We start from the raw sequence: 22,654 nt of genomic DNA, 5'->3' as shown, positions 1-22,654 counted from the left end.
TGGCTCCAGGCCATCCACTGATCAACGGCTCTGAGGCAACTGTAGATTTCTGAGTTTTCAATGTTTTTGGGGCATTCTAATTTAAGTAGTATTTGTGTGTCATCTGCATAGTTGTAGCATGTGAGATGAAAATCATTGATCAGTTCTGGTAATGATATCATGTAGGTGTTGAAAAGCAAAGGTGAGATGATTGATCCTTGGGGGACCCTGCTTTTGTGAGGTAGGGTTTAGACGAGAAGGGGGGGCGAGTAAATTATATTAGATCTTTTTTGAAGATAGGAAGTAATCCAGTCGAGAGCAGACCCTAAGTCCCTTAGGGTGTCATGGTCAACCGTATCAAAGGCATCCGAGAGGTCCAAGAGAAGTAGTGCAGCAACTCCATTGCGGTCGACTGTGTTTTTAAGGTCAGCCCAGATTGCTATAAGTGCAGATTCAGTGCCTCTTCCTGGGCAGAATCCAGTTTGGAAGTCTGAAAGTATAGAATTGTCTTCAATGAATTATGACATCTGGGCGAATGCTGCTCTTTCTCAATCAATCAATCAAGGCATTTATAGAGAGCGCTACTCACCCGTGAGGGTCTCAAGGCGCTGGGGGGGGGTTACTGCTGCTCGAAGAGCCAAGTCTTGAGGTGCTTCCTGAAGGCGAGGTGGTCCTGTGTAGTTCTTAGGTGAACTGGAAGGGAGTTCCATGTCTTGGCTGCCAGGTAGGAGAAGGATTTACCTCCAGCGGTGACTCTGCGGATGCGAGGGACGGTGGCGAGAGCGAGGCTGGTTGAGCGAAGTTGACGGGTAGGCGTGTAGAACGCGAGGCGACTGTTGAGGTATTCGGGGCCCTTTTTGTGGAGGGCTTTGTGTGCATGGGTGAGGAGCCTGAAGGTGATCCTTTTGTTGACGGGGAGCCAGTGCAGGTGTTTCAGGTGGGCGGATATGTGGCTTTGGCGTGGTATGTCGAGGATGAGGCGTACGGATGCGTTCTGTATGCGCTGAAGACGTTTCTGTAGCATTGCGGTGGTTCCTGCGTATAGGGTGTTTCCGTAGTCCAGGCGGCTTGTGACGAGGGTGTGGGTAACAGTTTTTCTAGTTTCGGCGGGGATCCAGCGGAAGATTTTTCGGAGCATGCGAAGGGTGTGGAAGCAAGATGACGAGACGGCGTTGACTTGCTTGGTCATGGTGAGGAGGGGGTCCAGGATGAATCCGAGGTTGCATGCGTGGTCTGAAGGGGTTGGTGTGGTGCCCAGGGCCGTGGGCCACCAAGAGTCGTTCCAGGCGGACGGAGAGTGTCCTAGGATGAGGACCTCTGTCTTGTCTGAGTTCAGCTTCAGGAGGCTGAGCTTCATCCATTGTGCGAGGTCTTTCATTCCATCCTGCAGGTTGGCTTTGGCGGTGGCTGGGTCTTTGGTGAGGGAGACTATCAGCTGGGTGTCGTCGGCATAGTAGATGATGTTGGTGTTGTGTTTGCGAGCGATGTTGGCGAGGGGGCTCAGGTAGATATTGAAGACGGTAGGGCTGAGCGAGGAGCCTTGTGGGACGCCGCAGATGATCTTGGTGGGTTCTGAGCTAAAGGGCGGGAGGTAGACTCTTTGGGTTCGGTCAGAGAGGAACGAGATGATCCAGTCCAGGGCCTGTCCTTGGATTCCAGTGGAGCGGAGGCAGGTTATTAGGGTGCAGTGGCATACGGTGTCGAAGGCAGCCGAGAGGTCTAGGAGGATGAGGGCGGTAGTTTCTCCGTTGTCCATCAGGGTTCTGATGTCGTCGGTGACTGCAATGAGGGCGGTTTCCGTGCTGTGGTTGGCACGAAAACCTGATTGGGAGGGGTCGAGCAGGTTGTTATCTTCAAGGAAGTTGGTCAGTTGCTTGTTGACGGCCTTCTCGATGACCTTAGCCGGGAAGGGGAGGAGAGAGATGGGGCGGAAGTTCTTCAGGTCGTTGGGGTCAGCCGTCGTTTTTTTCAGAAGAGCGTTGACTTCTGCGTGTTTCCAGCTCTCGGGGAAGGTGGCAGATGAGAACGAGCTGTTGATGAAGCTCTGAAGATAGGGGGCGATGATGGCGTCGGCTTTGTTGAAGATGTGATGGGGGCACAGGTCTGAGGGGGAGCCGGAGTGGATGGTGTTCATGGTGATTCTAGTCTCTTCGGAGCTGATGGTGGTCCAGGCGTTGAGGGTAATGGCTGGGGCTGTTGGTTCAGTGGTGGGCGGCGGGATCTGGGGGCCGAAGCTGTCGTGTAGGTCAGTGATCTTTCGATGGAAGAAAGTAGCAGGGAGTTGCAGAGTTCTTGTGAGGGCGTGATGGTGTTGGAGCTGGCGTTGGGGTTGGAGAGCTCTTTGACGATGTTGAAGAGTTCTTTGCTGTTGTGGGTGTTGTTGTCCAGTCTCTCTTTAAAATATGCCCTTTTGGTGGAGCTGATCAGCTGGTGGTGTTCACGGGTGGCGATCTTGAGGGCTGACATGTTTTCTGCGGTGTGTTCTTTGCGCCAGGTTTTTTCGAGGGTACGGCAGGTTCTCTTGGATTCTTTTAGGGCGTCCGTGAACCACAGGGGTTTCCTGATGTTGGTCTCTCTTGGGTGGTTTCTGTGAGGGGCGAGGTTGTCGGCACAGTTGGTGATCCACTGTGTGAGGCTGAGGGCTGCATTGTTGGCATCGGTGGTGATGGCTGGTTGGTTATGGTTTAGAGTAGAGAGTAGCTGCTCTGTGGAGATTTTGTTCCAGGGTCTGCAGGTGATTTGTTGTGTGCGAAGGTGGTGGGTCTCACGTTTGAAGGTGAAGTGGACATGTAGGAAGTTGGCTCTATATGCACTATTTCAAAGTAAGGAATTGTATGCACAGAGTCCAAGGGTTCCCCCTTAGAGGTAAGATAGTGGCAAAAAGAGATCATTCTAATGGTCTATTTTGTGGTAGTGTGGTTGAGCAGAAGGCTTATCAGAGGAGTAGTGTTAAGCATTTGTTGTACACACACAGGCAATAAATGAGGAACACACACTCAGAGACAATTCCAGGCCAATAGGTTTTTGTATAGAAAAAATATATTTTCTTAGTTTATTTTAAGATAGGTTCAAGATTTACAAGTAATACTTCAAATGAAAGGTATTTCATGTAGGTACTTTAGGAATTTTGAATTAGCAAAATAGCATATACAGTTTTCACATAAATGACATATAGCTATTTTAAAACTAGACAGTGCAATTTTCAAGAGTTCCTGGGGGAGGTAAGTGTTTGTTAGTTTTTGCAGGTAAGTAAACCACCTACGGGGTTCAAGTTTGGGTCCAAGGTAGCCCACCGTTGGGGGTTCAGAGCAACCCCAAAGTTACCACACCAGCAGCTCTGGGCCGGTCAGGTGCAGAGGTCAAAGTGGTGCCCAAAACGCCTAGGCTTCAATGGAGAAGGGGGTGCCCCGGTTCCAGTCTGCCAGCAGGTAAGTACCCGTGTCTTCGGAGGGCAGACCAGGGGGTTTTTGTAGGGCACCGGGAGGGACACAAGTCAGCACAGAAAGTACACCCTCAGCGGCACGGGGGCAGCCGGGTGCAGTGTGCAAACAAGCGTCGGGTTCGCAATAGAAATCAATGGGAGACCATGGGGTCTCTTCAGCGATGCAAGCAGGCAAGGGGGGGCTTCTCGGGGTAGCCACCACCTGGGCAAGGGAGAGGGCCACCTGGGGGTCGCTCCTGCACTGGAGGTCGGATCCTTCAGGTCCTGGGGGCTGCGGGTGCAGAGTCTTTACCAGGTGTCGGATCTTTGGAGCAGGCAGTCGCAGTCAGGGGGAGCCTCGGGATTCCCTCTGCAGGCGTCGCTGTGGGGACTCAAGGGGGTCAACTCTGGCTACTCACAGTCTCGTAGTCGCCGAGGAGTCCTGCCTGTGGTGTTTGTTCTCCACAAGTCGAGCCGGGGGCGTCGGGTGCAGAGTGCAAAGTCTCACGCTTCCGGCGGGAAACGTGTGTTGTTTCAAAGTTGCTTCTTTGTTGCAAAGTTGCAGTCTTTGGTGAACAGAGCCGCTGTCCTCTGGAGTTCTTGGTCCTTCTAGATGCAGGGTAGTCCTCCGAGGCTTCAGAGGTTGCTGGACCCTGGGAACGCGTCGCTGGAGCAGTGTCTTTAGAAGTGGGGAGACAGGCCGGTAGAGCTGGGGCCAAAGCAGCTGGTGTCTCCGTCTTCTCTGCAGGTTTTTTCATTTCAGCAGTCCTCTTTTTCTTAGGTTGCAGGAATCTGATTTCCTAGGTTCTGGGGAGCCACTAAATACTGAATGTAGGGGTGTGTTTAGGTCTGGGAGGGCAGTAGCCAATGGCTACTGTCATTGAGGGTGGCTACACCCTCTGTGTGCCTCCTCCCTGAGGGAAGGAGGGCACATCCCTATTCCTATTGGGGGAATCCTCCAAAATCAAGATTGAGGATTTCTAAAGGCAGTGGTCACCTCAGCTCAGGACACCTGAGGGGCTGTCCTGACTGGTGGGTGACTCCTCCTTGTTTTTCTCATTATCTCCCTTGGACTTGCCGCCAAAAGTGGGGGATGTCCAGGGGGCGGGCATCTCCACTAGCTGGAGTGTCCTGGGGCAATGTAACACGAAGCCTGAGCCTTTGAGGCTCACTGCTAGGTGTTACAGTTCCTGCAGGGGGGAGGTGTGAAGCATCTCCACCCAGAGCAGGCTTTTGTTTCTGTCCTCAGAGAGCACAACGGCCCTCACCACATGGGGTCAGAAACTCATCTCTCAGCAGCAGGCTGGCACAGACCAGTCAGTCCTGCACTGAACAATTGGGTAAAATACAGGGGGCATCTCTAAGATGCCCTCTGTGTGCATTTTCTAATAAATCCAACACTGGCATCAGTGTGGGTTTATTATTCTGAGAAGTTTGATACTAAACTTCCCAGTATTCAGTGTAGCCATTATGGAGCTGTGGAGTTCGTTTTTGACAGACTCCCAGACCATATACTCTTATGGCTACCCTGCACTTACAATGTTTAAGGTTTTGCTTAGACACTGTAGGGGCATAGTGCTCATGCACCTATGCCCTCACCTGTGGTATAGTGCACCCTGCCTTAGGGCTTTAAGGCCTGTTAGAGGGGTGACTTACCTATGCCATAGGCAGTGTGAGGTTGGCATGGCACCCTGAGGGGAGTGCCATGTCGACTTAGTCATTTTCTCCCCACCAGCACACACAAGCTGGCAAGCAGTGTGTCTGTGCTGAGTGAGGGGTCCCTAGAGTGGCATAAGACATGCTGCAGCCCTTAGAGACCTTCCCTGGCATCAGAGCCCTTGGTACCAGGGGTACCAGTTACAAGGGACTTACCTGGGTGCAGGGTTGTGCCAATTGTGGAAACAATGGTACATTTTAGGTGAAAGAACACTGGTGCTGGGGCCTGGTTAGCAGGGTCCCAGCACACTTCTCAGTCAAGTCAGCATCAGTATCAGGCAAAAAGTGGGGGGGTAACTGCAACAGGGAGCCATTTCCTTACAGGACACATCTGTGGTCGGTCCAGTGTATCTCAGAGGAGTGGCTGAAGAATATGTGGTTGCTGGTGGAAAAGATGGGGTCAAGCGTGTGGCCAGCAGTGTGGGTGGGGGTGTTCACCAGTTGCTTGAGTCCGAGGTTGGCGAGGTTGTCGAGCAGGGTGGCAGTGTTGGTGTTGTTGTTCTTCTCCAGGTGGATGTTCAGGTCCCCGAGGAGAATGTAGTCTGACGAGGCGAGGGTGATGAAGTCAGTGATGGATTCGCTGAATAGGGCAAGTGGGCCAGGGGGCCTGTAGACGAGAGTGCGTCTGAGGGTGGTTCTGGGGTCGGTGTGGATCTGGAAGTGCATGTGTTCGGTGGCGAGGAGGGTGTCTTCGGTGGAGGTCGTGATGTTGATGGAGTTCTTGTAGATGATGGCGATTCCTCCCCGATTTGGTTGGCGTGGTCTTTCCGGGTGATCTTGTAGCCGTCAGGGATGGCTAAGGCGATGTCAGGAGCCGAGGAGGCGTTCATCCAGGTTTCTGTGATGAAGGCGATGTCAGGTGCTGTTGTGTCCAGGAGGTCCCATAATTCAATGGCGTGCTTGTGGACGGAGCGTGTGTTGAGGAGGGTGCACTTGAGGTGGTGGTTGGTGCGTGGGCCGGTGGAAGGATTGCAGGCGCGGTGGAAGGTATACTTGCAGGCTTGACAGGCGAAGGGTCGATGAGTGCGTTTGGGGCTGGCTTGGTAGCAGGTGGTTGTTCGCCCGGGGTTGAGTGCGTTGAGGGAGGCGGCGTCATATCTAAGCTGGGGGTTTTGGGAAAGGTGGGGGCCAGGGGTTCTGGCGCTGGGTGCGGTCCAGGCACGGACGGGTGCAGACGGGCTTGCCTTTGGCGTGCCAAAGGCGCGGCCGCACAGCGGCCGCCATAAGAGGGAAGGGTGGGAGGAGGGGTCAGCTGGGAGGCGGGAGGGAGGGCAGTGAATGGGAGCAGGGGGGGGCGGGGTCGCACGGGAGGCAGCGGCGGGAAAGCGGGAAGGCGGGAGAGCGGGATGGGGGAGAGCGGGAAAGCGGAATGGGAGGGAAAATGGAGAAATGGAGAAAGACAGGAGCCCAACAGGATCGACAAAGGAGAAATAGAGAAGCACAACAGGAGAGACAAAGGAGAAGTAGAGAAGCACAACAGGAGAACAAATGGAGGAAGAGAGAATCACCACAAGAGAGAAAATGGAGGAATAGAGAAGCACAACAGGAGCGAAAATGGAGAAAGACAGAAGCACAGCAGGAGAGACAAAGGATAACTAGAGAAGCACAACAGGAGAGACAGAGGGGAAAGACACAACAGGAGCGAAAATGGAGAAAGACAGAAGCACAGCAGGAGAGACAAAGGATAACTAGAGAAGCACAACAGGAGAGACAAAGGAGAAAGACAGAAGCACAACAGGAGCGAAAATGGAGAAAGACGGGAGCGGAGCACAAAGAAAAACCTAGGACCTACAAAACCAGTGGCAGGGGCCTGGGCAGGTGGAGCTGCAGCGGCGGGGAAGCGACCTACCCGAGGGTCCCTATCAATTTGCCCAGGAAAGGTCCATTTGTGATTGGTCTGTAGTTGTTGGTGTCCTGTGGATCTAGGTTTGTTTTCTATAATAATAACGGTCTTATGAATGCCTTTTTCAGGTCTACAGGAAAAGCTCCTGTAGTTAAAGAGTTTTTGATGATTCTTCTTACTGGTGTGGCAGCAGTAGTAGATAAAAGAATGTTCTTGAAGATTTGTGGTGGACAAGGGTCAGAAGGGCAACCAGAAGGCCTGCTTGCTTTGACCAAATCCATAAATTCACCTTGGGATATTTGTTGGAAGGACTGTAGAGGCTGAGTTGGTTTATTCTCAGAGGGTATTTTAGGAAAGGGATTGGTGCTGATGGTTTTCTTCTGTTTTAAATAGGAGTCCAATGTGTCTGCCTTGGTTGTTTAGTGAGTTGCCAATTTGTTTGTGAAATCTTGAGTAGTGGGATGACTTCCTTCAATGCATGTAGGTTTTTTAAAATCATTGAGAATTTTATAAAATTCCTTGGTTGTAGATTTAGCATTTTTAATACTGTCCGAGTAGTACCTTTTTTTAGATTTTTTGATTGATAATTTGTATATTCTGTTAAATTTGTGTAGCTGCAGTTTGTCTTGACTGTTGTTTGTTTTGAGCCAGGTCCGCTGCAACTTTCGGATTTGTTGCTTTATCTTTTTATGGTCTGTGTTTCTCCAAGGTGTTGGTTTTCTTTTGTCTTGTTTAGTTTTTCTGAGTGGTATTAGGATATCAAAAGCTTCCTGTAGCCACTCATAAAGTTTTGGCACAGAATTAATTGTATCTGTGTTGGCTGTTAGTTGTGTTTCTAAGTCATCAAAATTGAGTTTGCTCCATGGTCGATAGGTGCATGTATGTAAGTAGTTGTGGGGTGTGTTTTTTTTTAGGAGTTTTATGTTGGAAAGTTATCAAATGGTAGTCAGACCAAGTGATTGACGTGATGCTATGAACGGTAACTAGTTCAGACTTAGCAAAAATGACATCTAGGATGCGTCCAGCAATGTGTGTGGGATTGTGTACAATCTGATGTCGGTTCAATGCGACTAGGCCAGTGGTGATAGCTTTTGGATAGGGCATATTGGGTTTCTCAAACCAAATGTTTAGACCCCCAAGAATGCATAGGTTGGAGTATAGTGTAATAAGGTTTGAGCATGTATCTAGAAAAGCATCTGGGAATGTGGAGTTGTTAGGTGGAGGTCTGTAAAGGAGGAGAAAGTTACAGGAGGAAGTTGGAGTAGGATGGCATCTGGTGAGAGGGCTTCACAACCTTGTATGGAAATGTTGTCTGTTTTACTGAGGTTTATTGCCTTTAATAGCTAGTCCACTTCCTCTCTTGCCTATACGGTTTCGTGTGATGGTTTGGTAGCCCAGAGGAAGGGCTTCGTGCAACACTGGGGCCAAGTCATCTCCCAACCAGGATTCTGTTATGAATAGTAAGTCAGGTTGTGTGTCTGTGAGCAGGTCATAGATGTGGTGCTTGTTTTTTTAGAGTGATCGAGCATTTATGAGCTGGCAGTTTAGAAAAGGTGTGTTAGTGGTAGTGTTGTTTTGTTTAGGAGAAGGGTAAGTAGTATAGTATGAGCTTGAAGCAGGAGTGTTGTTATTTGTGATAACTGTAAGAGGCTCACAATAGTCTTGCTTTTCAATATAGTGTTCCTCTTCCAGCAGGTTAAGGAGGCATTTTGTTGGGTTTGTGTGTGTGGGTGGTGGTCTTGGTGGCTGAGAGAGACATGAAGAGTGTACTGTTTTTTGTGGGGTAGTCTTATAATGTAATAGACAAGGGGATGCGAGGTTGTTAAGAGTGGCATGTTATTTATTTTGTTAGCGTCTGTTTAGTGCGGATGGAGTATGGGTTAGGGGTGGTGGAGGAGCACGTGGATCATGATGTAAGGCCCTAAATTGTGCAATGGAGGAGAGGCGAGTGAATGAAAGTTGCTGGGTTGGGGTGCTTGTGGTAGGTGTTTGTGAAGAGTGAGAAAGTAGGGGTAAAGATAGGACGGGACTTGTATTCTTTGTGTAATGAAAGTTTGTATTGATTTGATGTGCTGATGTGTGTGGTCTGTATTGTTTTTGTGGAATAGTGAGAGGGGATGTTGATGTTGTTGTTATTGGTGAGGGATTTGTATGTGAGATAGTGCTGGTGAGTGGAATTAGAGTGTTAAATGGGGTGTTGATGTGTTTTGGAGATGAATGTGCGAGGTGTGTAAGAGGCGATGGATGTGTGCCAGGGGAGTTAGTGTTAGTTGTGGTGACTGGAAGAGGTAATATGTGTGGTGGAGTGAAGTGTGGGGATTGTATGGTTGTGTGTAATTGATGAAGAGAGGGGAAGGGTGTTTGTAGATGGTGTGTTGGAAGGCTGGGTTTGGGCATTGTTATGATGAAAGGTGGTCTGTGTTGAGCAAACAGAGGATAGTGTTGTTGGTTAGTATGAGCAGGGAGTGTGTATCTGGAAGGCTGAGACTGGGAGAAATGTATAGTGTGGTTTTGTGTTGTGTGGGTGATGGCAGGTTGTGTTAGTGGTAGTGTACAGAGTAGTGTTTGTTGTGAGAATGCAGGTGTTTGACTGTTGTAGTTGTTGAGGATATGTGTATATGTGTTGTATAATGGATACTGGATTGGGTGATGGGACATTGCAATCTGTCTGCAGTCAGTTTGTGATGCATGAGTTGGATGTCTTTGCAGATAATGTGTTTGCATGTTGATGGATGTGTAGGGACTGAAATCATTCCTGGTCAATTGAGAATTGGGCAGCATTTCTGGCCCTAGTCCCTACCTGTCCCGAACAGGCCCAAACTGGCAACTGCCCTTGTCCTCTCCGCCCAAACAGGCAACTGCCCTTGTCCTCTCCGCCCACAGCTGAGACGCCCTGAGTCCTAGGCTTAAATATCCCTACTGGCCAATAGGAACCTGGTCCTAGCCCTAACCAAGTTGTAAAACAACATATTTTTCTCCTTTCTGAGGAAATAGACTTACAAGAATTTCCAGTTAGGACCTAGGAAGCCACGCTCAAATTGTTTCCTATATGCAATGTATAATGAGATTGTGAAGCTTTCTCAAATGGAAGCTGCTGCACATTTAAGGCAGATAGATAAGGAAAGCATGGAAAAGACTGTAGCTGTTGTTGGGATTGGTATGAACACTTTGTACAACAAAATTTACACTTTAAATAATATTTTGTCGTCTGTGATTGACATCAAACAGAACAACATGTCCTTTTTATAACATGGGCAGAGTCAACTACATTCCATCATGAAGTTAGGTTGGACTTTGCAAGTTTTGAAACATTGTCTTGTGCTCCAGAAACACATAAACAGTAGTGAATTATTTGTTGCTTTTAATTTATCCAGAGAACAACAGACAATGGCTACAAAAGAAGCTAGTTACACCATGCTTAACATTGAAAAGTTAGAAAAGTTGCCTTTTACCCTCAGCAGTATAGTTGATACATGGAGTTATAAATCTGCCCATTTCCACCTTTTGTTTCACAAGCTGTTTGAACTATTTTGCTGTAGGCAGATATTATTAGCCAGGAGATGATTACATTCACGGGGTGTGGAAGCTGTCTTTCAATTTCAAATGTCTGAACGGTGAAACAGAGGTCTTTCTTAGCAGAAGTAAATGTGAGACTACTGTTAGTCATTCTATGATTTGTAAGCAGGTGTCCTTGCACGCCTTTGCAATCTGTAGGGTGTCAATTTGGCATGCCATCTGAAGGGTAGCCCCATCCCTTTGATTCATCCAGTATTTCAGATACTTTCAAATGGAAGTTATTTGCTTCTGAATGATGAGAGCTGCTGTGGAATGAAACCTGGAATTTCCTATGTCAATCTGGTTTCTAAAATGGTAACTTGCTGCAACCATGTTTAATTCATCCCCAACACAAAAGATAAGAGTAGCAGAATTGTGGCCCCACATTGCTACTTCTAATATAAATTTTGACAAGCCGAGCAGGCCCAAGGCACTATTGTTTCAAAACAAGTGACTCTGACATCAGCCAGAGAGACGTATGACCTCCAGATAACAGGTCAGCAGCTGAGATACAGTCCCTATTAAATCCCAATTTCCCAAGCACTTTGGTGAATTGGTCAGAAGCATTTTCAACTCCTCTTACACTGAAAGAATTGTGCAGTTTTTTTAAGCTGGCAGTTCTGGGTTTGTCAGCACCTTCTAGACCATGTTTGGAGTTATACCTTCAGCCACACACTCTCTCTTTTCGAGTGTCTTTGGTGGATTTCCAGTTACTTTGGTATTAATGGGCAGAATATTGCTGCTATTATTTTTTCTATGCAGCGGCTGCCTTATATCAACCAGGCGGAGTGATGGAGCTACCACTGACCCAGCTGTGTCATGATCCCATGATACAGTACCATTCCTAACCTGCATGCAGTCGGTTTTTAACTGCATTTGGTGTACCTTCAAATGTGCACCAATAGTGTGTCTTGCAGAGCGGCCTGTGCCTCCTGTGGACTAGGATCTGTTAATGTTCTTGATGAGGGTTCATTCATGGACATGCCCCCTGAGACATCTGGCACAATGGATGGTGCCGCCTCCACAGGTCATTTTGCTTTTAAAGTTCCTGCAAACTTCTGCTCTGTGGATACCTCTGATAATCCTTTGATTCAACTATCCATCCTGCACATGCCTTGCTCTCGCTAGGGTAGAAAATATGCATTAGGGAGGAGTTTGTATATTCATGTTTATTGCAAAATGATGGTATTGTTTATATTCACATTGCTTATTCTCACAATCCAGATTTTGTCTCGTCAGTATCCTAATCATTGCAGCTCATGTATTTTATCGTAGATTGCAGTCTTTTCAATAAGTGTATTGATAACTATCCTGCATCTTTTTTCTTGCCTGTGTGTGTGTAAGAGACTCATTTCTAACGAGAGAAAGGGTAAGACTTGTTGCAGGGCGATTTGAGAGTCCATGCGCTAAGCTGGCAGAAATCACCTTTACTGTTTGTGTTTTGGTGAGATGCTGCTAGAAAGCCGGAAGGGTTGGGCCAGCAACTACCAACTGGTGTGAGAATGAGTTAGTCACCTACAGAGGTCCTGCCGTCCCTAATCCAGCAGTCCTGTAGAGATACAAGGGTCCTTATGACACTGTTAATGTGAACAATGTTAGATGTAAAGTGTATGTTATTGGGTCAATCATGCACATAAAGCATGCTTTCTACTCCTAAGGGAGTTGTATCCATAGTGACAGTAACGGTGGCTGATATTCTCCTGAACTATTTTGTACTTACTCTCAGGTCTCTAATGCCCTAGTACAGTGGTTCCCAACCTTTTCACTTCTGTGGACCCCATTTTATCAATACTGGAGCCCGGGGACCCCCACTGAATCATTATTGGAACCGGGGGAACCCCACTGAGTCAATACTGATAGCTGGGACCTAATATTATTACATTTTTTAAGCTGCCGCGGACCCCCTGACGAGGCTTCGCGGACCCCCAGGGGTCCCCGGCCCACAGGTTGGGAACCACTGCCCTAGTAATTTCGGGAGCAATATGCAGGAAAATGAAGCTTATATGAAGTCATCAGTGATGTCATCAATGATGTCATTCAAGATGTCCTCAGTGATGTCAAAAATTATGTCATAGAATATGTCATGAGTGATGTCATGTGAGGTTATAAGCAGTGCATTGCAGGGGTGCAAGTTATAGTTAGTGCTGATAATCATAACTAGTGAATTTCTGTGTTTTTTTTCAGTGAATTTCTAGGGCTTTTTACAATAAAGTAATACTTAATTACCATACGTAAATGCAACCCCTCGTACGCAGCCAACCCCATGCTGCATATGGCATTCAGCCCCCTGGATCCCATCCCCTGGGGCCTGGTGTTATTTTTAGGGAGAGGAGGCCTCCTCCCTGGGCAGATTTCAGCCCCAAGGACCCCATATCCTGGGAACTAGCAATATATTTAGGGGGAGGAGGGCACGCCACCCCCTTCCCTGGGCTGATTTGGGCCACAGGGCCTGGCAGCATGTTACAGGGGTGGCATGCACCCCTCCAGGCCAATTTTGGCCCTAGAGAACGTAGAGCCTTGCAAGATAAAGGTGGGTGCCCACCCAGGGCACCCACCATAGTGTTGTTGGAGGTTTCTGGTGGTGCCCCAAGGCCCTGCAGCCCCAAAGAGCTCCTCGCATCCAGCGGGAGCCAGCACTGTTTCTGCCCGTGGGGAGCAGCTCCTAATGCTGCTCCCTACGGGCAAGAGCAATATTTTCATCTGTTTCCCTGCTTTCTTCAGTGTAATCTTGAACTATAATTCATATATTACAAAAAGTGTGTGATTAATGACAGAATCTCCTTTTTTATCACAACTTCTACCTGCCAAACATGGCAGTGCCTAAGAAGATTAGGAGCTGTACAAACATTTACTACATCAGCCCCACAAACTCCCCCAACCTGAAAAAAAGTCACAACTCTAGACTTTTGTTGACCATGTCAAGAGCACGCATCAGAATAAGCAGCACATACCACATACAAATAATAAATAAAAAAAACTGCAAAGGTTGGATTCAGCATGGTGTAGAGCCTTAAAGGAGCCATTCAGCGTTGTGAAAAAAACTGTTTTCTTTGTCAAGTCCCCTGGCTCTAGCAGTCTCCAACAATAAGTATGCAGGAATGATTGTTCTATTGTGACATCATTCTCTGGCTTCATTCACATATGATTAAATATCCCACTGCAGTAATTGTAAACAATTATGTATTTCTGCATTTGAAAATGAATGCATATTAATTGCTGGTTTAGGGGTATCAACATGATTACATCTCAATTAAGTTTAATTAAAGCACAAAACATGCTAAATGTAACAGATCTTACCTTTCCCGAAAAATAAATTTTAGCAGAAGGGGTAACAATATGAAAGTCTGGACATATCTCTTTCTCAGTGGTTTTTAACGTTTTGATTTTGGTGGACCCCACCTTAATCATTAATGGAACCTGAGGACCCCATTGAACCATTATTGGAACTTGGGGACCCCCACTGAGTCATTATTGTAAACCAGGGCCCCGGCCTAATCAATTACAATGATTTGAGCTGCAAAATAATGCACAAAAATGTGAAAACAAGCATTTATCAAACAAATACAAAAATAAATACACAAACAAATATGAAAATTTCATTTTTTCAATTTAATGGGAAGGTTGGACCTTTTCTAAATTCAACTGAGGCCACCCACCTTCCATACATTTTGTATCCGATACACTTACACTGCTCCAACAGATCAATCTGAGGACACCAACTTACGGCCATATTGATGACCCAGTTTGCATCGCTCTTGCACCACACAACATGGTGCAAGAGCAACGCAAACCTTAAGTGAGATTTATGAAGCCATGGAAGGCCATGTTGCAGGTCCTAAGTGGCTTCATAACTCTTGAGTGATGTAAAGCAGCACAACTCGCTGTGTTACATTACTCTACTCCAGGGAGGGGTTTTCATGGCTGTTGCGCGGATGTTCTCATTCAACATCCATGGATTTTGACGCATTTACATATTTACAAGAACTTGTAAACCTGGGAATGCGCCAAAAAGATATGCCTCCCCGGGAGATGCATAACGAGGAGAAATATCTTTATTTCTCCTCGTTTTTTCCTCTTTCTATGTGTGCCGAAAAATGCAGTACACATAAAAAGAGGAAAAAGCCCCTCGGGATTGTTTTTGTACAGGAAGGTCTCCTTCCTGAATAAAAAAAATTCTGCATGTGTGGTGCCTGCAGTGTCTTGCTGCGCTGTCCTGCACTACTAAGTCCATAAATCTGGGCCTTATTTTTTAGCCTTCAGTTTCAAATTCCTTCACAATTACATTTCCCTCATATTTCAATTTTGCTTCTGTATTCATATACACATTATTAATCTGTCAATATGATTTAATTCTCTAAGCAGTAGCAGATCTCCTAGGTTGGCGTTGCGGACCCCCAAGGGTTCCCAGACCACGGGTTAAGAACCACTGCTATCTATTTCTAGACACTTTCGGCTAGCATGGTTGTACAATGGGTATAGAATGATCATCAATCTAAGTCATTTCAGGTAGCAAAACAATACCAAGCGACAGGACAGGAAGAGAAACCACGCTTCCAGCACGTGGCAAAGCCCCGGTAAGGTGGAGTCCTTCGTTTTGAGAATTGACTTTTTATTGCGCCTTTACCTCTCGTAAGAGTGTGGCAGGGCGGCCCCTGGTGGATATCTGGCAGACCTGCCGCTGCTTAAAGTGTGAGTCGTATCAAATCTGGACCTGCATTTGCTGATAATTCATTAAATGTAAATATATTCATCTGCATTTAATTAAAAGTTTTAGCGGGAATCGGGTCCCTCTTGTAGCAAAAGCGGAGATTAATTAAACAAATGAACTACAAGTACTAATTCGTAAAACTAGGAGGGCTTTCTGCCTACCTAGCTATTTTTGCAAAACGTGCAGTGCTCTGCGCGCGCCTCACTTAAGTGCGCAAATTACATCACCTGCAAGATCATATGGGTTGCTGCTTTCATTACATACCGGGGGTGTAAAAGCGGTATTACTCATTCGTGGCTCATTCACTCACCGTTTCGTCGTTTCATCCCTCCACCCAGACCTGCATCCATACAACCCGTACACCCTGTCCACCCATCCAGCCCTTCTTCCTTCCGTCCACCCAACTTACTGAAATGGTAAAAAGGAGCGGGTAGCTCCAGCACCCGGAAATGGAACTCGCCACCACAATGTCCTGTTGACCTCGGCTAAACGTTGTCAAGTCCATGTTTTAACAGTATACATGATTTCATACTTTTTGTTTCATGTTTTCGTTCAAACTGTTGCAGGATTTTAGGTAACCAAAGCAAAGAGTTTATACTTATGGGCCTAAACACGGTTGCTTTGATTGCGTGCATTTAATCCTCTTGTCAACGTCTGTAGTTACCAATAAGGAGTCGGGGAGATAAAGGGATCATATGTTTTTTTGTATTTATTTTTATAACAAAACAAATTAATTTTAGCGGTGTTAAGCTTTTGAGTGTTTTACAGTTCAACGATCATTAAACTGCTCTGGTGAAAAAAGTCCTGTTACAGATGGATTTTACGGGATCTAGTTGGGACGTATACGGTTCTGGTGCCTATTAAACTCCCGTTAAAGGCGAAATGTTCAGCCTATTTTAGTTCACTTCGTGAGCTTCTCGTCAACGTCGGACGGTATCTGCGGATTCCCGAGTGTATTCAGATGAAACCACTAGATGTTTTTCGTTCTGAATATATATTTCTCAAAGTCAAAACACGTATGTACCGCACATAGAGCGAGTAAAAATCAGTAATACAAGTACATAAATTAATTCATTGCATAGATTCCTAAACATCCTAACCATTTGTAACTATTCAATGTGTGTTTCACTTGTAGTACACAAGTAAAGTCAATGCTTAGTAAAATGTAAAACTTTGCTTAAATAGTTATAGAAAATGATGCACACAAAGGAACTCTAATCACGGCACTGCACTCCGTACAACGCAAAGGATTTAGTGGGATGCCCACAAAATACTTAAACGCTTGGACCTTTTCTTTAAAAATAAAAAAACACATAGAATCGACATAGGGCAATAAGGTTTTTGTAATTTATGGGGCGGGGTCTTGCGCAAACACCTGGGCCCATATTTATACTTTTTTAGCGCCGCATTTGCGCCGCTTTTTAACGCAAAGGCGGCGCAAACTTTCGAAATCCAATTGTATTTTGTAAGTTTGCGCCGCTTTTGCGTTAAAAAAGCGGCGCAAATGCGGCGCTAAAAATGTATAAATATGGGTCCTGGTGATTTAACCGGGCTGACATTTCAGAGGTCCCTGTGCACATGCAACGCATTTAACTCATACATACAGAGGCCAACGCTGCTTTCATACTCCTGATGATGTGATAGCATGTTCTACAAAGACGGAGGTGGGTGAGCCACCGAAGGTTCGAGTCGGATGCCTGGCTCTTGTGGGACCAACGAGCCGAGCCTTCATGTACCTTCTCTTCGGTACCCGAGTTCTGATCTCATGCGCCAAGAATTAAAAGCAAAGCGTTAGACTTTGAAGTGAAACAGGCGCTAGAAAGATATACTCAGATATTTTATTTAATTGTGCCTCTCTTTTCTTCATCACTGAACACAAAGCATCTTGAAATATGTGAGTTCGGGATGTGTTCGGCACAAACACATCTTGAGCTTGCATCAATAACCTATAATGTTGCTCTGTGAATAATAAGAAATCTATACCCCAGGATGCGCGATAACCGAGTTGCTTCTTAGTTAACTCAGACCGTAAGTTATGAAAGTGTCTAATTCAATACAAATTTTAGCTGTGAAGATGTAGTTGTCTGGACGTAGTGTGTAAGGAATAGTGAGTATTGCAATTTCGTTCTATTTTAAGATGTGCTATGAAACTATTTTCTTGGGACATTCGTGGTGTTTAATTACTCGAAGCATGTAGCAGATGTCCCTCTTCTACGGTACTTTATTACTCATCTGTTAAGTATCTGTTGCTGTGAGACCTGTCTGCAAAAAATAAAAAACCAAGAACGTGAATAAATATGACTTCCTAAACTATGAGAATCATAAAATGAGAACTAGATCACACATCACTCATCTGTTCAGTATCTGTTACTGTGTGACCCAACTGCCAAAATGCTAGAACGTGAATAAATATGAGTTCCTAAAACCATGAGTATCATAAAATGAGAACTAGAACACACATTTGGTGAAACTGTGCCAGTACACTGTTTTATTTATTTATTTTTTAAGGGGCGGGGTAGTTCTGCGTTGCTGCTCTCTGCCTGGTGACACTGTTTACTTCAGAGTCTGTAAAAAGTCAGTTGGTTGCGCGTCTCTTCCCCCGAGTGGCAGGGCTGTGTGTTTGCCATCCTATAATTACACATCGCGTCATCTCTAGGTGTTGGCAGTTGGAAGCGTGTGCCGCCTCTCCGCCCGCCGTGTGTGCCACCACTATGCGTCTATTTTGCCGCTCAGCTGACCGGGAAAGGAGGAGAAAGGAGGCTGAAGTTTGCTGCTTTGATTTCGGAGTTTTGTAAACAATACTGTGGACAAAGAAGACAGACTATGTTTGCGGCTGAGCGCGTTTTAGGACGGCCATCGCATGAAAGAGCTCAGTCAGCTTTTTCTCAAATCATATGCCAGTCATAGGTGGGTTCACAATCTGTATTAAACTAATTTACATATGTTCAAATCCAAGCTTATTCCCCCTCTCAAGCGTGCAGCTATCACACCAACGTAGTGAATTTTGACAACACTGTGCAGTAAATGAAACGTTTTGGATATCGTACTAATAAATTCAGAGGGCAGCAGCGGCCCTGCTATGTAATTGAACGAAATCTATGCGCCAGAAAGACACTCTCCTTGCTTCCAATGCGGCTGTCTCCATCTGTGAGACCTCACGCGCTCCCCGGTTTTTAGCCAGCACTAGGACTTTGCATCACAACATGCCCCGGATTCTGACAGAAGCGCCAGCCACACCCCTTTGCGTGACGTCACAAGATCTATTCTAGCCAATCGGGTTGAAGCGAGCTGCTTCCCGCTCCTTCAGCCGCCGACACAGTCTCTTTAAATGCAGGGCTGGTCCCTCTGGGAGCATCAGTGGGCGAGGGAGCAGGTGGAGTAGCAGAGAGAAGCCTGGAGCCCTGCCACCCCCATCCAAGGCACGCATCACAACAGCAGGCTGCACTGAAGCGTTGATCACCGGGCACTTCCACAACTGGACTTACCTCTGCACTCCAGACCTACAGGTCTCCTACATACCTACCACTCACCAAACTAGAATTACAAATGGAGTGGAAGCTGCAAAGGGTCACCTCTCGCCGAATCAAAACAGATGACGACATGCTGTGGGTAAATACCACCTTCCGAAGCATCCCTCTTTTTGTTCTTACTTGGGGGGTGGGGGGTGCTTATGTCTGGGTGACAGTGGCATGCATTACAAGTGACGCGACAGGGCATTCATCCTAAGCAATATAATGTGGTTGGGAGAGCCGTGAAAACTAGTGCTATATTATTTTTGGAGATTATACCAACCATGACTGAATGCCCTTTTTGTTCCCTAAGGAGAGCATCATGAAGACACTGGACAGAGATCTGAAAAAGACCCGGCGGCTGAGCTCCCAGAAAGGAAGCAAGGTAAGTTCTGTGCTACTGATCTCCGAGTAAACTTTAATATTGCGAACGGTGAACACTTGGTAACTGTAAAATCCGTGAAGTAAGAGAAAGCTCAATCAATGTTGATCCTGATGCACTTTAAGCACCGGTTGCACAAACGACAATCTTATACCGCAAGTACAAGGTAGATTATGAATATTCTAACTGTTCCAGTTGTCAGAACTCAAACTAGTTATCAGCCTATACAGAATAAGCACACAATATAAGCAAAATATTTTATATTAAAAAAAGGAAACTTTAACAACCGTTGATAAAAATCGGAACCTTAATAATGAAGAGCAGAGTACAAGAAAAGCCCGTGTGAACGGAATGCATACAGAAATAAATATACGCAGAACAGGAACAATTGACCATGAAAACAAGGGCACATTGGTTTAAACTATTTTTAATTAAGAACTTCAAAGTGGGTGTATCTTAAACCGCATATCGTTCGCATATAAGAATTGACTAGCCCACTCGCTGGACAGTTTAGCACTATAATCAGGCCCACTGCATTCACTTGGCAGTAGATGACGTATTTATGTGGACGACTGAGTAATAAATGAGGCAAGGAAGGCAAAGACTTTAACATTTTTGGGTAGTAAAGGCAAAATTTATAGCACAACCTGTGGCATTCGTGTCCAGCTATCCACGCTCTAACGTGGTAGAAATTTGGCCAAGATAATCTTATTTTTGATGGACTGTGGGGACGACTTCCGTCTGCACCAGGAAACGAAAACCCTATGCAGTTAAATGTGATTTGGAATTAATTAATGTTATATCTTCTTTGTCGTAAACATGTTTTGATACGCTATTCGTGCAAGTTCATATTTACATAATCTTATTTGCAAAAGAGAAGTTATCTCAGTATCGCGCTCAGAAATTCTAACATTCGCAAATCAAAGTGTCTTAAAGTGAAGCCTCTGAATAACAAATCGTGGACTGTGTACGACACTGTTCTGCAGGGTTATTTCGTGTTGTAAATTGATGTGTCAAGAACCCGTGCCATAACAGCACAGGATAAACCAGAAACCGAATAAAAGGCATACATTTCACTCGAAAAGCTGGCTGTGTTGGCTGGTTCACAGACGACTGCATCACTGAACGAGTTAAAATAGCTGGATAATATTGCCGTGGAATGTGCCTTGTCGTGCAGCTAGGTCATACTGGAGCATAATTCTAATATATTAGGGATTTTCAAAAACGTCTAGAATACCTTTCGAAACAAGTTAATTGCGTAACATTATAGTGTGTCAACTAGGCAGTGCAATGCTAGCTGGCTGCTCCGTGTTTGAGGCTTCAGCAGCTGCTGGCTGCACTCCACATTGATGCATTTGAGATCATCGAATGAAGAGAAACGTCGCCATCTAGTGGACGCCTGTTAATATCACATACGTGTCAATTTATACTGCATGGATTGTGACTGACCCGACTTCAATAGATGAAATGGGTACTACAAGAGCATGCTACTCTCACATTTGTATGATTTCTGAGATTGCGTTGTCACAAATATTGCCTCTTCGAGGATGCTGCTGGACGGTTAGCGCGCAGCCTGTGTCAGGTAGGCAGTGTATTGTTAGCTGGCTGCTCGCTATGAATTCAGCAGTCGCTACTACCCTGCCACCTGCTGCAGACTTGCTCATCTGTCACCCCCAGCTGTTTACGTGACGTGCCTGGCCCGGCAGCAGCAGCTTGGTTGCACTGTGCTCGCAGTACTTGGCGTGTGGTGGGAAGGCAGTGTACGTTAGCTGGTTGACAACCAAAGGACACCAGTCCACTTGCACCTGCCATCCTAATGCACGCGCACTCGCCATCACTCACCGTGAACGTCCAGTGCGCCTGGGTACGAAAACAAGAGGGTCTTACTGGTAAGCCAGTCGAACTGGAAAGTTCATCATGAACAGTGAAGAAGGCAGATTAGAGGGATCACGCGCCTTTTGACCACCTTATATGCACTTTTACTTCATATTCAAGGGCTAACGTGTAATACTCGTTTCTTCCAAATTAAAGAAGTGCAAGTACCCGGAAGTACCCGGCCACTGGAAGAACTGGTTTAAAGTGTATAAACAATACTGTTTTGCTTTATAGTGGGTGAGCAGCATGCAGATAGATTGTTGCTCTCCTCTGTTGAATCTCACCAGTGCAGGCAGTGCGATGTCACAACTCAACTGTAATACATTGTTACAGTAGAGTAGTTATGCTATTGCATGTTTTGCTTTTTGGAACAACTAAATGAATGTACCCAAATGATGCATTCCTTTCTTGTAACTGACTACTGTGACTTTCTGTCTGGGGTGACTTGTGATAAGCAGGCAGCAGCCCTTTATTCGATGGTGCCTGTATGTTGTATCTGTGATTTCGAGTCGCGAACTCACAGGCAGGTGCAGGCAGCACAGAATAAAGGTGGCCTCTGAAGTCTGTGGTGATTAGGCAGTGTATTGTTAGTTGCTGTTTATTAAGATGCCAGCAGCTACATGCACTTCCACATCGGCACACGACCTTGCTTCTAAACTCTGCTGCCGGGGTTTATCGTTTCTTGCAGTCCTTGTTGTGTTGTAGCCCCGGCTGTGAGGCACAGAACGGCTGGACTACTTTCTGACTGCAGCTTGGCCTTGTAATAGTGTATTTTCACGAGAAGGAAGCGATGTAACTGGTGCTTTTAATACGTAGTAGACTGTGGAGATCCCTCATTTAAAAGTGAAGTTGTCTTCACTTCCTTTTGTTTCCTGACACTATATAGGGCCAGGTTTACGAGGCCCTATCGCCACAGGAGCGTCACTTTTGCTCCGGTGACACAATGACCTGCACCGTATTTACAAGGTGGCGCTAAGCCACTTTTTATGGCTTAACGCCACCTTGTAAATACAGGGCCGTATTTATACTCCGTTTGCGCCGAATTTGCGTCGTTTTTTTCGACGCAAATTCGACGCTAAACTAACGCCAACTAACGCCATATTTATACTATGGCGTTAGAGGCGTATAGCGCCAAAGTTCCCGGAATGTGCGTCATTTTTTAGCGTGAACCCCTTCCTTGCGTTAATGATATGCAAGGGAGGCGTTCCCGTCTAAAAAATGACTCCCAGGCCTTTACGTGGTATTTATACTCCCGGGCAAAAGAGACGCCCGGGAGTGGGCGTGGCTAAAAACGGCGCATTTGCGCCGCTTTTTAACGCCTGGGTCAGGCATGGCGTTAAGGGACAAGTGGGCTCAAAATGAGCCCAGAGTGCCCTCCCCTGCCCCCAGGGACCCCCCCTGCCACCCTTGCCCACCCCAGGAGGACACCCAAGGCTGGAGGGACCCACCCCAGGGACATTCAGGTAAGTTCAGGTAAGTATTTTTTTTTTTTTTTTAATCATTTTTTTTGGCATAGGGGGGCCTGATTTGTGCCCCCCTACATGCCACTATGCCCAATGACCATGCCCAGGGGACAGAAGTCCCCTGGGCATGGCCATTGGGCAAGGGGGCATGACTCCTATCTTTACAATGATAGGAGTCATGTTGATGGGGGATGGGCGTCGTT

At 46.4% G+C, this 22,654-nt stretch overlaps 2 protein-coding genes across 2 annotated transcripts in view; one reads left to right on the top strand and one right to left on the bottom strand.

The window, feature by feature from the left end:
- Positions 1-17,754: 17,754 nt before the first annotated feature.
- Positions 17,755-22,654, bottom strand: part of GPX8 (glutathione peroxidase 8 (putative)) — a 52,196-nt gene continuing 47,296 nt past the window's right edge. Inside the window, exon 3 of the mRNA XM_069222025.1 lies at positions 17,755-18,023. Coding sequence (XP_069078126.1) covers positions 17,932-18,023 — 92 coding nt within the window. The 3' untranslated portion in view covers positions 17,755-17,931. The remainder of the gene's footprint in view (positions 18,024-22,654) is intronic.
- The window catches only part of CDC20B (cell division cycle 20B), a 221,578-nt gene continuing 217,517 nt past the window's right edge, over positions 18,594-22,654 (top strand). Inside the window, exons 1-2 of the mRNA XM_069222003.1 lie at positions 18,594-18,831; positions 19,045-19,116. Of these exons, the coding sequence (XP_069078104.1) occupies positions 18,769-18,831; positions 19,045-19,116 (135 nt within the window). The 5' untranslated portion in view covers positions 18,594-18,768. The remainder of the gene's footprint in view (positions 18,832-19,044; positions 19,117-22,654) is intronic.

Source organism: Pleurodeles waltl, chromosome 1_1 (assembly GCF_031143425.1).
Source record: "Pleurodeles waltl isolate 20211129_DDA chromosome 1_1, aPleWal1.hap1.20221129, whole genome shotgun sequence".
NCBI lineage: Eukaryota > Metazoa > Chordata > Amphibia > Caudata > Salamandridae > Pleurodeles > Pleurodeles waltl.
This window is presented reverse-complemented; position numbering and strand designations above follow the sequence as displayed.